Below are 15032 nucleotides of genomic sequence, written 5' to 3'. Positions count from 1 at the left end.
TGGTGACCACGCCAATGGACCAACAAAGGGCTCGGTGACTGACGGACCCACACAAGCTGCGGGTGACGTGAGATTGGGGGACCCGCTTGGGCTACGGGCTGCTGGAGAATGGCTCATGGGAACCAGGTACCAGAGGCAGGATTCAAGAGGGTGCTGAGGGCAAGAAGGGCTCCTGAAAGGCCTCAGGCGATGAACGCTTCCTGATCATGTCAAAAGTTTGGATTTGGAGCTCAGGTTGCCGATGAACGGGGGTGTGTGCAGCCACAGTGCTGAAGGCGAATTTATGGACACTTAGTGACTCCAAAGGGACTTTCTTTTGCCTTTCTTTCTTCTATTTTCAAGCTCTGGGCTCATGGCGATTCTTTGTTTGCCTTACAGCAGGCCAAAGTTAAAGTATGTCGTGTATGTTACATTTTTAATGACAATAACTAGAATCTTGAACTTTGGGTAACAGCTCCACCTTTTTGAAGTTCACAAATCACTACCAAAAAAAGTTAAGATAAGAAATAAAAATGTATCCTTACAAAATTGATGTAGAAAAATAATCACAATCAGAATTTAATTTCAGGAACAAGTCATGAAATTCATTGTTCTGCGGCAGTGTCGTAGTGCGAACATTAAATAAAAATAGTGCACAAAAAGAGTAAGGCAGTTTCTTTGGTTCATTAATCATTCAGCAATCTAATGGCAGTGGGGAAGAAACGGCCCTTATGCCACTGAGTGCTCGTCCTTAGCTCCCTTACCTTTTTCTCAATGGCAGCAGAGTGAAGAGGGCATGGCCTGGATGGTGAGGGACCTGGAGGATAGAGGCTGCTTTCTTAAGTATCCGCCTCTTGTAGATGTCCATGGCGGAGTGAAGTCTGCTTCCTGTGAGGTCGTAGGCCAAGTTAACAACCCTCTGGAGCTTTGTCTTGTCCTCAGCGTGACACCTCCCAACCAGCTAGAATGCTCACCACGATACACTCGTCGAAGTTTATGAGAGTCTTCAGTGACACACCGAATCTCCTCAAATTCATCACGAAGTATAGGCACTGGTGAGCCTTCTTCATGATTGCATCAACAAGCAGGCTCAAGGACAGATCCTTGGAGATGTTGACACCCAGAAATTTGAAGATCTTGACTCTTCCACTACTGAGCCCTCGATGAAAACTGGGTCGTGTTCTCCTGACTTCCTCCTGAAGTCCACAATCATCTCCTTGGTTTGGCTAATATTGAGTGAAAGGCTCAATGAGCTGATCTATCTCCCTCCTGTACGCTTCCTCATTGGCGACAACCGTGGTGTCATTGGCAAATATGTAGATAGCATTGGAATTGTGCCTGGTCACACAGTTATGGGTAGATCAGTGGGCTAAGCACGCATCCTTGAGGTACATCTGTGTTGATGGAAAAGTAAAAAATGTGTACAGAGAACTGAACTAGTTTCCAAATGACCTTGAATGGAGGCTTCCAGTGCACAGTGGGAGGACAGTTAAGGAATTTGCTTTGCAAACTGACATGGCAATCTTTTCTGAAGATATTTGTAAAGTGATACTTTTTCTTTCTTTTTAAATTTTAAAAAATCATATCATAGGTAAGCACGACCTATGTTTAAGGAGAAAAGGAGTACATAATCAAAAAGGGGAAAAAAATCACTATATGAAATCACATGATATAAAATATTGTATTACATCACAATTAATGAATATGTTCTCATTTCCTCAAGCTGAAATCTTTAAAAAAAGAAAAGTTTCATTATATAAAACCCCACCTAATCTAAGAAAAAAAACAAAAAGAAAGAAAAAGACTGGGCAGCCTATCTTGAGAATTTATTAATAAAATTAATCATCTGGTCTTCACCAACAAAGGGAAAGGAAGCAAAATTAAATATAATCTGGAAAGGAAAATAATTATACTGACCAAGTTATGTGGAAAGAATTTATAAAAGGTTTCCAAGTCTCTTCAATTTAACAGAAGTGTCAGATGTAATTTTCTCTAAAGTTAAATATGACATAATTTGAGAGAACCATTGAGTCAAAGTAGGTGGATTAGAATCTTGCTGTTTAACTAAGATAGCTCTTCTAGCTAACAACTTAGAAAAGGCTACAACCCTATATGTGGAAGTGGGAACCAGTCCCATTTCTAGAACTATAATTCCAAAAAGAGCAGTCAATGGGTTAGATTGCAAATTGATATCCAGTATAGCTGATAAAGTCTTAAAAATATTTATCCAATACCTCTCCAATGTGGGGCATGACAAAAATATATGTGTTAGAGAAGCCACTTCTGATTTACATCTATGACAAATAGGACTAATGTTAGAAAAAATATGGGCCAATTTGTCTTTGACATATGAGTCCAATGTACCACTTTCAACTGAATCAAAGAATGATGACCACATATTGAAGAGGTATTAACCAATCCAAAAATCTTCTCCCATAATTTCCATGGAAGATGTAATTGAAGTTCCTCTTCCCAGGCCCTTTTAATTTTGTCACATTGCATTTGAAGTTCTACCCTTTCCTTATAAAGATCAGCATTAGGCATCCTTGAATAGATTTTGTCAATTTCTTTAATCCTATTATTTAGAGGGACAATATCAGTAATACTTTATCAAACAATGTAATCTCTATTTCTACATCTGCAACCCTTCTTTTCTGCATGCAATACAATCCAACCTATCTTGACTTTAGACTGTGCACTGACAGGGTCATTACTGTTGAGAGGAAAACTGTCCCTGGAAAGACATCTCCACTTATTATATGAGATGTATTGAGGGGTGGAGGGGGTTGGTGGTGGTGGTGCGAAGCGGCACAATGCATACGGTTTTCTAGGAATACAACTCCTCTGCCACATGGGGTACACAGTATTTTTTTTAAACATGAAAATGGGGGCATGGCAAGATGGCGTAAAGGCAAGACGTGTACACCACCTTCTCCCAGCTAGAATATTAAACGCCCGACTTTAACTTATTTAAAATTAGTTAAAAATAATATTTTTAATTTTTTAAACAATAGTAAATTACAATGGCAACTAATGTAAAAAAAAATCTAAGGCTCAACTCCAAAAGAAATTGCTATTTAAAAGTACGGAAGAATTGAGGTCTACCTGTTCAGCGGAATTCTCGGAGTTGATTTCGGCAATTCCCAAAGCCCAGAGGATCCCAGCTTGGCCGATCTTGACACCAGCACCGACTTTGTTCCCGCAAGATGGCGCCGGCACCCTGGTGAGTTCAGCCACTGCCAATCCGCGCGCACGTGAAGCCGTGCGTATGGACGACACGGTCGACAGAGAGACCCGGGGCCACACGATCTTGCTGGGCGGCCTGGGGACACGCGGAGTAGCATCAGAAGATGCTCTAACGTGCTCCCTGGCTTTGCTCGACCTTCGTGGAGCATCGCGGGTCCGGGAGCTCCTTGATAATGTGTGGGCTGTGGGGGAGCTCGAGCGCCGACGCCCCGAAGAGGTTGGGGCGCCGGTGTCGGGTGTCCAGACCCGCAGTCGCACTTGTCAAGGCATCTCCACTGACAGAAGAGGAGGAATTACTTACCTTTGCAGAATAAATCCAGCAGGGGGAGCCAGCAACCTATGAAAGTAAAACCTCAAAAAGTGGAAGTGGAACCTGGAATGGATCCAGTATTTACAGTTCTGGAAGGGATTGCCTATCAGATGGGTAAAATGTCAAAACAAATATCAGATCAAATGAATCAAGGATTTATGGAGGTGAAAATGAAGATGCATACTTTATGTGAAGAAATGTCAAATATGAAGCAAGATATCAATGTATTCAAACGTTTCACTAATAGATGGATAAAATCTGTTGATATTGTTCAAGAAAATTTTTTTAAAATTGAGACAGCTATTTTCTGAGTGTCAAAGTCAAGTGGAGCATAATTGAGAAAAAATAGAGAAAGTGGAAGGATCTTTCGTAGATCGGGGAATTCAAAAAAGAGACTTATTGAAGGAGATTGATTCTTTGGAAAATCAGAATTGGAGCAATAATGTGAAGATAATTGGTCTTCCAGAAGATATTGAAGGCTCTGATCCTATAAAATTCTTTAAACGCTGTATTCCAGAAGTTTTGGGTAAAGAGTTCTTTCCTGAAGGTTTGGAGTTAGATAGGGTTCATAGAACTCTGAGAAGAAAACCACTTCCAGGTCAACTGCCGAGAGCAGTTTTGATTTGTTGTTTAAAATACCAGGATACGTATGGCAGTACAAAAAGCAGGACAAAACCAATCCCCATTAATGGTTCAAAACAACAGAATGTTCTTTTATGCTGATTTCAGTCAGGAAGTTATTTGTAGACGGCGAGAATTCAATACGGCTAAAGATGTTCTGTGGCGAAAAGGTTATAAATTTGCTTTTTTGTTACCCTGCAATTTTGAAGGATTTTTTTATGGAAACTTTCAATCTCAATTTTTTGAAAATGATCATGATGGCTTAGTTTTTGTGAATTTTCTGCCGGAATTGAGAAGAAATGGTCATTCTCTGCCTTTGTCTCCTCAAATGGAAATGGCAGCAGAAATGGAAAGAATGGGAAGAATGGAAAAAATTGAAAGAAAGAAGAAATACAGAATCCTCTTGATATCGAAGATCCGGAGCAATCGTTGGGTGTGGAGTTACTAGGTTGAAGATATGGACTATATTTGAATGTGTTTATCTATATAATAAATATGTATCTGGCTGGGGGGGGGGGGTGGCTGACACTGAAATCTTTGTTAGTCATCTGCCACTAGTGGGTTTCCCACACCCAGGTTTTAGGGTAATACTGCCTTTGGGTGATTTTTCTTTGCATGTTTTTTTTAATTTTGATTTTTTTTAGGGTTTTTTTCTCCTTTTTTTTACCTTTGAAGGATAACAAAGGGGATCATTATTTTATAGAGTTTAATTTTTTATTGTGTGTATTTACTAATAGTTAAAATTATGTCTAGATTGAACTTCGCAACTTTTAATGTTCAGGGGTTAAATAGCCAGAGAAAGAGAGTATTGGCATATATATCAAAAATATGAAAATTGATTTGATTTTTTTACAAGAAACACATTTGACTGAGAAAGAACATTTGAAATTGAAAAGAGACTGGGTTGGTCAAGTTTTTTATTCTTCTTTTAATTTTAAAGCAAAAAGAGTAGTGATTTTAATTCATAAGAACTTACCATTTGAATTGGAATCTACTGAAGGAAATGCTGGTAGAGTTTTAAGAGTTAATTATAAAATTTTTTGGAATTTTGGACACTGCTTAATTTATATGCTCCCAATACAGATGATGAGCGGTTTATTTCAGAAGCTTTTTCCTTGTTAAATCAGGCTACTGAGAATATTTTAGTGGGTGGTGATTTTAATTGTGTTTTGGATCCTTTATAGATAGAAATCTGAAGAGTATAAGGAAGTCAAAGATGGCAATACAATTTTTTATGCGTTAATGAAAGATTTAAATTTGGTAGGTATTTGGAGAAAAGTTAACCCTACAGAGAAAGATTTTTCTTTTTATTCTTCAAGGCATGACTCATTTTCCAGAATTGATTTATTTTTGGTATCAGCACATCTTCAGGGTAGGGTACTGCAAACTGAATATAAAAGTAGAGTTAGATCAGATCATTCATTATTAATCTTCTCTTGTGAAAGTTCAGAGATAATACGTTTGACGTATAGATGGAGGTTTAATGCAATGTTATTGAAAAAAACAGAGTTTGTTACTTTTGTAAAAGACCATATTTCTTTATTTTTGATCAAAAATGTTAATTCTGTAAAGAGTAATTTTATAGTATGGGATGCTTTAAAAGCTTATTTGAGGGGACAGATCATTAGCTATTCTATGAAAGTTAAGAAACAATATATGGCAGAAAGTTTACAGTTGGAAAATGAGATTGCTGAACTGGAGAAGGACCTTCAGAAGGATATAACAGAAGATTTAAAAAAAGCCCTATTAACGAAGCTAAAATTACACTATAATACTTTACAAACTTACCAGTTTGAGCACTTAATTAATAGATCTAAACAACATTATTATGATTTGGGGGAAAGGGCTCACAAGGTACTTGCCTGGCAATTGAAAGCTGAACAGGCATCTTGGACTATTAATGCTGTTAAGAAGAATTCAATAATAACATAAGCCTCAGGAAATTAATGACCAATTTTATTCATTTTATCAAAAATTATATACTTCTGAGGGGAAACAGGATAATGGTTTTATTGATTCTTACTTATCTAAATTAACATTACCGGTACTAGATGAGAAAGATATTCAGGAGTTGGAATCTCCATTTACGGATTTTGAAATCAAGGAAGCTATTCAGGTAATGCCTGATGGTAAGTCCCCGGGAGATGATGGGTTTCCCGTGGAATTTTATAAACTTTTTTACGATGAATTTTCTAATATATTTGGGAAAGTGTTAAATCAAGTTACTGAAGATCAGAAGTTACCGGAAACGTGCTTGAGTGCTTTAATAACTGTTATCCAAAAGAAAGACAGAGATCCTTTACAAATATCTTCATATAGACCTATTTTTTTATTGAATGTAGACTATAAAATTATGGCAAAAGTATTAGCTAACAGACTTGCTAAATATTTATCTCTTTCTTTGGCTTGGCTTCGCGGACGAAGATTTATGGAGGGGGTAAAAAGTCCACGTCAGCTGCAGGCTCGTTTGTGGCTGACCAGTCCGATGCGGGACAGGCAGACACGATTGCAGCGGTTGCAAGGGAAAATTGGTTGGTTGGGGTTGGGTGTTGGGTTTTTCCTCCTTTGCCTTTTGTCAGTGAGGTGGGCTCTGCGGTCTTCTTCAAAGGAGGCTGCTGCCCGCCAAACTGTGAGGCGCCAAGATGCACGGTTTGAGGCGTTATCAGCCCACTGGCGGTGGTCAATGTGGCAGGCACCAAGAGATTTCTTTAGGCAGTCCTTGTACCTTTTCTTTGGTGCACCTCTGTCACGGTGGCCAGTGGAGAGCTCGCCATATAATACGATCTTGGGAAGGCGATGGTCCTCCATTCTGGAGACGTGACCCATCCAGCGCAGCTGGATCTTCAGCAGCGTGGACTCGATGCTGTCGACCTCTGCCATCTCGAGTACCTCGACGTTAGGGGTGTGAGCGCTCCAATGGATGTTGAGGATGGAGCGGAGACAACGCTGGTGGAAGCGTTCTAGGAGCCGTAGGTGGTGCCGGTAGAGGACCCATGATTCGGAGCCGAACAGGAGTGTGGGTATGACAACGGCTCTGTATACGCTTATCTTTGTGAGGTTTTTCAGTTGGTTGTTTTTCCAGACTCTTTTGTGTAGTCTTCCAAAGGCGCTATTTGCCTTGGCGAGTCTGTTGTCTATCTCATTGTCGATCCTTGCATCTGATGAAATGGTGCAGCCGAGATAGGTAAACTGGTTGACCGTTTTGAGTTTTGTGTGCCCGATGGAGATGTGGGGGGGCTGGTAGTCATGGTGGGGAGCTGGCTGATGGAGGACCTCAGTTTTCTTCAGGCTGACTTCCAGGCCAAACATTTTGGCAGTTTCCGCAAAGCAGGACGTCAAGCGCTGAAGAGCTGGCTCTGAATGGGCAACTAAAGCGGCATCATCTGCAAAGAGTAGTTCACGGACAAGTTTCTCTTGTGTCTTGGTGTGAGCTTGCAGGCGCCTCAGATTGAAGAGACTGCCATCCGTGCGGTACCGGATGTAAACAGCGTCTTCATTGTTGGGGTCTTTCATGGCTTGGTTCAGCATCATGCTGAAGAAGATTGAAAAGAGGGTTGGTGCGAGAACCAAAATATTTATCTAAATTAGTACATATTGATCAGCAGGTTTTATTAAGAATAGAAATGCCTCAGATAATATACTTCGATTGCTTACTTTGATCAATGTTTATCGGCAGCAACCTAATCATCCTATGGTAATTGCATTAGATGCTGAAAAAGCTTTTGAATGGGTTGAATGGGACTTTTTATTTAAGGTATTAAAGAAATTTAAATTTGGCCCCTTATTGGTAAGGTTAAGGCTTTATATATGAATCCAATTGCTAGGGTGGTGACAAATGGACAGACATCTTTACCTTTTAAATTGACTCGATCAACTCATCTGGACTGCCAATTGTCGCCAGCCCTATTTGCATTGGCTATACAAATGTTAGCACAGCCTATTAGACAAAATGAGGATATTAGAGGGATGAGGATTAAGGATGAAGAATATAAAATTAATCTGTTTGCAGATGATGTGTTGATATATTTGACAGAGCCTGAGAGATCGTTGAAACAATTACAGGAGTGTTTATCGAAATTTGGAGAATTGTTGGGATATAAAGTTAATTGGGATAAAAGTGAAATTTTACCAATTGGAGAAGAAGTTATTCTGAATTTAAAAATATTACAAAATTAAGATGGACGAATAAAATCAAATACTTAGGTGTGTTTGTGGACAATGGCTATCAATTGTTATATCAATTAAATTATGTACCTATATTGAGGTGGATTAAAGCAGACTTAATTAAATGGAAAGATCTTCCATTAACTTTAATTGGATGTGTTAACTGTATTAAGATGAATATCTTTCCTCGAATTCAATATTTATTTCAGTCAATATCTTGTTTGCTTTCAAAGAGTTTTTTTCAGGATTTGAATAAAGCAGTACGAGAGTTTTTGTGGAAAGGTAAATTAGCTCGAGTAGCGTTGTACAAATTTACTTGGAAATATGCATTGGGTGGCTTACGGTTGCCACATTTTCAAAATTATTATGAGGCAGCTCAGTTGAAGTTCATTAGTAGATTGATGGATTTGGATCAACCTCCTAGTTGGAGATATCATGTCTTCCTAGAATGGAGATACATGAATTTATATTCTGTTGGAATTTGATTTTATTACAGGAATTTGATATGCCAATACTGAAACATTTATTAAAGATTTGGATTTAAAAAAAATTTCAGGGTCGAAAGATAAATTACCAATTTTAACTCCATTATTCAATAATCGGCTTATTCTCTTTTCAACATTTAATAGTTATTTAAAGATTTGGAATTCTAAAGGTATAAAGACAATACAGGACTGTTTTGTAGAGGGACAATTTCTTTCTTTTATTCATCTGAGAGAATGATTTGAAATACCTATAAATTCTTTATTTGTGTATTATCAGCTTAAGGCTTTGGTAAAAGTAATTATGGGAGAGAGGTGTATTTACCTAATTTGTTGAAATTTGAATCTTTGACTTCTACTATATCAAAGAAGGGTTATCTTTCAGTTATGTATAATTTATCACAAGAAAATATGGATAAGTTAGATTGGGAAAAATCTAAACTTAAATAGGAGTCTGATTTAGTGTTTACTTTTCCTGAAGATGATTGGGTGAACATGTGTCAGGACAATGTAATTAAATTGACTAATGTAAGATATGGTATTGTCAATTATAATTTTTTACATCAATTGTATTTGACCCCGGAAAAGTTATATAAAAAAAAAAGTGGGTTTAGTAATTCAGATTCTTCTTTTAGATGTGGTTTATGTATTAGTACTTTTTTACATGCTGTTTGGACCTGAGTGTAAGTCCAACCATTTTGGCAAGAAATTAAAATAGTTTTGGAAAAATTGTGTAATTTTAAACTACCTTTGGATCCAAAGATTTTTTTGTTAGGAGGATTTATATTCATTAAAGGGAATAGGTTTGGATAAAGTTCAAATTGCTATTGTATGTTATCGGTAGCGCGTAAATGTGTTGCTAGTACTTGGAAAGATGATATAGAAATTAATATAATGCACTGGCATAATGTATTGAAAGCTTGTATCGTTATGGAAAAAATTACTTATAATTTACATGATAATTATACTTTTTTTGCTGATAAGTGGTCTCCGTATTTGAAATATATGCAATTAGATGTATTTTGAACTGTTATTAACATTTATATATTAGTTATATTTTTGGCTCCCCTTAAGGGGGCTAGCTGAAGGGGTGGGTGGGGGGGAGGGGTTTTAAAATTTTTTTTGTTTTTTAATTTTTTAAAATGTTTGTTGTGTTTTATTTTATATATATATATCCTTGTAAAATCACTTTGTTTGAACATTTAGATTGCATGTTATACTTTTGACTTAATTTTTAAATAAAGTTTTTTTTAAAAAAACATGAAAAAGCACTTTATTTTTGCATCACGGGATTTACAGTGCAATTTGTTTACCCTGCAGGAAAGAAAAGCAATGGAGAACAAATATGCTGATTGTTTTCCAGATGAAATGCAACTTGAAATCCCCAAAGAAATCTGGACAATGGTTGACCATCTGCATCGCAATGCTTCGCTCCAGGTCTCATTATGAAAACAAGCTTGCTGTAGTAATAATTACAAAATATTTCTATTCTTTAGTTTTCATGGAGCTTTCCCATGTGATTGTGAAGTACCTTCATGATGCTATTATGGTTTTTAGGATGATCTGTTCCAACAACCAGGACTGAAGTCAGAATTTGAGGAGATAAGAGACTGCTTGGATACTGGAATACCAGAGTTTCTATGTATCCTTTTCTAATTTGTAATTAAGTTGTATAAGGACTTGTAGGTATTATTGCATTTTGAGTACTGAACAGCAGCCAATGTTTTACCTACTGTCAGAGAAGGACGTAAGCCTGAAGAAGCAGAAAAGATTGAAAATTATTCTCTTCCATTATAAAATCATTGAAGTCGAAGGGAAATTCTACAAAACTTGTTGCTGGATGTTTTCCATCCATTGTTGCATTAAGTAGCTATCCAGAATTATAATTTTATAATTTCTTATGTCATTTAGATTGTTTGAATCTGGAGCTTAGGCCAAGTTGCATACTTTTGTCCTTTGAATTTCTGTGGTTGGGCAAAAACAAACATCTTTTTTGTTTCCAGACCCTCTATACTTGCCTTCATCAGGAAATTTGATCAGAGTGTAATTGTCAGAGTATGTGCATCAAGTTTTCTTTGGCCAACATGCTAACAGTGCCTGTATTTCAAAAGTAAATAACAGGGTCACAGTGAGGCCAATTTTGTTTCCTACCTACAGGAAAAGTAACAATGAGATAGAAAGAGTGAAGGGAAAAATTACAAGGAAGTTCCCGGGATTTGAAGAGCTGAATTATGGAGAAAGGTTGAATAGGTTAGGACTTTATACCTGGGGAGTCAGAGATTGAGGGGAGATGTGATGGAGGTATGAAAATTATCAGGAATATAGAACAGGCTTTTTCCGCTGAGGTTGGGTGAGACCTAGAGGACGTAGCTTAAGTGTGAAAAATGTTTAAGAGGAACGTTAGGAGGAACTTCTTCACTCAGTCAGTTGTGAGAGTGAGGACCAAGCTGCCAGTACAAGTGGTGTTGATTTTGCGAGTTTGATTTTGATATCAAAGAGAAGATTAGGAAGGTGCATGGATGGGTGGGGATTGGAGGGCTATAGTCTGGATTGCAGGTATATGGGATTAGGCAGAATAAATTATTCAACACAGTCTAGATGGGCTGTTGTGTTCTATGCTTATTGGACACTGGGGTATGTGAGAAGGCAATAAATACAAGCTCCAGAACAACCATTCTCAATTTTTTTATGGCTTCAGTCCCCCTAGTACACTGTTCAAAGTCTCTGTGAAGCAGTCAAGTTTTGATTTCTTCTGTTCTTCTTTCCTCCCAATGACATAAAACATAAAAATATTAATCTTTTGTGAGGTGAAAAGAAAACAGGGCTTTTACTTAAATGTGCAGTGCCTCCCAGGCCCCCTGTTGAGAATGGCTGCTCTGGAATAAACTTCCAATCTTCATTTTTCCACATGCTATATACTTTGTTGCCAAAATTGTTTCCTCCCTCTATCACTTCTCAGCTTTTTTAATCTTCTACCCTCCCATCTGTATCCACCCGACCTCTTACCTGTTAGCCTGAGTTCCTCCCCCGCCCCTTCCTTCCTCCTCTCCTCTCCTTTTCGTTCAGGTGCCTGACTGCCTTTTGCTCTACCTTGACAAAAAGCTTACCCTTTATAGATGCTGGAAGACCTGAATATCTCTAGCACTTTTATGTATTGCAGTACAATCACAGCATCTACAGATTTTCCTGCTTATCCTCATAAATTCTTCCTCAGGCCCAGCACTTTGATGTAGATTAGATTCTTTTGAGAAAGTCCCAGAGCAATAAAGCACAATCATTTTTATTGATTCATTTTTTGGGATATGGACACCACTGACAATGGTGTCAACCTTAAATTCTTCTCAAGCAATATCATGAATAAATATCCCGACCTAAAGCTCCTCATGGAAATGATACTGATCCACAAGATACATCTCTACTCTTGCTTTGAATAATGTTATGCACATTGTTCCAGCATGAAATCTTAAACTCTGAGCAGCAGAGTTTTTTGACAGTTGGGAAATGGCGATCATAGTATGATTGAATTTCTCATTCAGGTGGAAGGGGAAATAGTTAGATCTAAAACTAATATATTATGCTTAAACAGGGGTGACTACCATAGGATGAGGGAGGAATTGGGCAGAGTGGACTAGGAGCACAGGCTAATTGATGAAACAGTTGAGGAACGGAGGAAGATTTTCAAAGAAATAGATGTAGGAAGGTTTTCTGAGCTGGCTGGGAAAACTAAAACGAGAGGACACAGTCTCAAGATTCGGGGGAGTAGATTTAGGACAGAGATGAGGAAAAATAGTTTTTCCCAGAGTGTAGTGAATGTTTGGAATTCTCTAACCAGGAAAGTGGTTGAGGCTGCTTTATTAAACATATTTAAAATTCAGTTAGATAAATTTTTACATGATAGAGGAATTGGGGGATATGGGGAGAAGGCAGGTAGGTGGAGTTAGGACATAAATTAGATCAGCCATGATCGTATTGAATGGTGGAGCAGGCTCGATGGGCCATTTTTGGCCTACTCCTGTTCCTACTTCCTATGTTCCTATGTTGTGCCGCAGGATGAAGCCATTCTGCCTCTTGGATTCAAGCTGGCTCCTAACACTTCCATGCTCCCTTTGGGACTGCAGCTTACTCTGTTTCCATCAGCTCTCTTTTGCCATTTATCGCCATTAAACAGAAACTGTAAATTGATCTACCAAAATATCTTCAAGAAATCAAAACACCCAGCGGAGCAGCACAATTTGAGGGTAGAATGTGCAAACTCGATAAAAGAACACCTGCAGGTCAACTGTGAACCCTGGCCTCTGGAGTCATGTGGAAGCAGCACAAAGGTGCCACCATGTTCCCCATATTGCCCATCTCATTATTGTCCTAAAATGAGGAGGAAATTAAAGGTTATCCTTGTTAGTGGGATTGCAATCACACAGGTGAGACGGGGTAAGGAAAACTGGTTTCCTTCTGAAAGACATGAGTACATCCAACGGATTTTGCTGATAATCCAAGAGTTTGTGGTCATTTTTATAGTTGCTATTTATTTGAGTTTTTGAGTTTAAATCTGCCTGCTGCCATAATGGGAATTTGAACTCTTGTCCATGCATCAATACTCCAAACTTGTGAATGCCATCCATTGATTTAACTACATTGCTGCAGTGCTGCTCAGAGTTTAAGATTTCACGCTGGAACAATGTGCAAAAGATCAGTATCATTTCCACGAGGAGCTGTAGGTCGGGATATTTATTCATGATCGTGCTTGAGTAGAATTTAAGGTTGACAGACTGCAACCTGGTTTGCAGAAAAGGACAACAAACATACAGACATCCTCTTCCCACCAGAGACAAAAAAATGAAACGAAAGACTGAGAAGGAAGTCATTTTAGTCGATTAGCAATACACTTCCCCTGCTAATTTTTTCGTGGCAGTTTATGGCAGCCAATTGAACCATTAATTTAAATTTAGACTAACAGCATGGTAATGGGCCCTACCGGCCCATGGGCCTGTGTCACCCAAATGCCCCAATTAACCTACAACCCCCGTACATTTTTGAAAGGTGGGAAGAAACCCACCTGTGTCTGGAGGGAAAGTGCGAAAATCGAACCCAGGTCGCTGGTGCGACAATGAAAAACTGGAGCATCCAGAGGAAATCTACACAGCCACCAAAAGTACATCAAATTCCGTATCACTGGTCTTCAGGATTGAACCCAGGTCAAAAGTTCTGTGATGCAGCGGCTGTACCACTCTCCATCTACAATATGGCTGTTTCAAGATTATATTGTTTTCTAGGGAGTACCAAGTCCAGAATTAGTCCAGTGTAAAACCTTGTCAATTTTGTGTTGGATTGCTCTCAAGTGTTTTTTAATGGGTGTAAGTTATATGAAACACCTCATTTATTTTCCTTAAGATGGATTTGCAGCTGGAAGTGGTCATTCTATATGTGAAGCATTGTTGCTTTTTCTAGATGCTCTTCCAGAGCCTGTTATTACTTATCAATTGTATGACAAGTGCCTAGAAAGTTCCAGCAGCCTCACACAGTTTGAACAGGTAAGGAACACAACTCCCAGCCAAAATATTGATGAGATGCATTCCCATTTTCAGTATTTGAATAATTTACAGCGGATAGAAAGAGAAGATATTGGGAAATGGCAAATTAGAAACTTTTCCAAGTTCTGAAGAAAGATTTTTGACCTGAAATGTTCATTTGTTTTTTTCTCGCTGCACAGATGCCTCCTGAACTTGCTGAGCTGAATGTTTCCAGAATTTTCTGTTTCTCAGAAAACTCCAATTATGTGCTGTGAATTTGCATAACTTTCTTGCTTCTGCGCATTCCTCATTGACATCATTTTGAATTAGCTAGAATTTCTAGATTTCTCTCTATCTTGGAAGGGCTGAAGCCATAATTGCGGGGCTTCATGAAAATCCCCATTTCACTTGAAAGGAACTTTGAAAGGAAGCATTATGATCCAATTACACTGGACAAATATTTTTTCTCAGAAGATTTCCTGAAAGTAAATTGGGGATTATGATAGACAACTTCAAGCTGAACACAAAGATAAGTTCAAATTTGCTGTATCGCATAGGAAGTTAGAGAAACATTAACTTTTATTGAATTTTGCATGACATTGACTTCCAAGTGCACTTAAGCCAAGCTCTCAGGTTGACTGCACGTGTTGCACAGCAAATGTGAGGAGCCCAGGGTTTACTTGTTCACCAGTACATGGAATATAACACCACAGTGCAGGCCCT

The 15032-nt window shown here is 38.3% G+C and overlaps 1 protein-coding gene across 10 annotated transcripts in view; it reads left to right on the top strand.

Annotated features, from left to right (window-relative positions):
- Nucleotides 1-15032, top strand: part of inpp5b (inositol polyphosphate-5-phosphatase B) — a 149565-nt gene that overhangs the window by 121915 nt on the left and 12618 nt on the right. For all 10 annotated transcript variants that reach the window (XM_069895843.1, XM_069895845.1, XM_069895842.1 and 7 more), the window contains 3 exons: nt 10123-10239; nt 10360-10444; nt 14203-14330. In XM_069895843.1, the coding sequence (XP_069751944.1) occupies nt 10123-10239; nt 10360-10444; nt 14203-14330 (330 nt within the window). The remainder of the gene's footprint in view (nt 1-10122; nt 10240-10359; nt 10445-14202; nt 14331-15032) is intronic.

This window comes from Narcine bancroftii, chromosome 8, assembly GCF_036971445.1.
Source record: "Narcine bancroftii isolate sNarBan1 chromosome 8, sNarBan1.hap1, whole genome shotgun sequence".
Classification (NCBI taxonomy): domain Eukaryota; kingdom Metazoa; phylum Chordata; class Chondrichthyes; order Torpediniformes; family Narcinidae; genus Narcine; species Narcine bancroftii.
The sequence above is the reverse complement of the archived record's forward strand: the minus strand, read 5'-3'. Positions and strand labels throughout refer to the sequence as shown.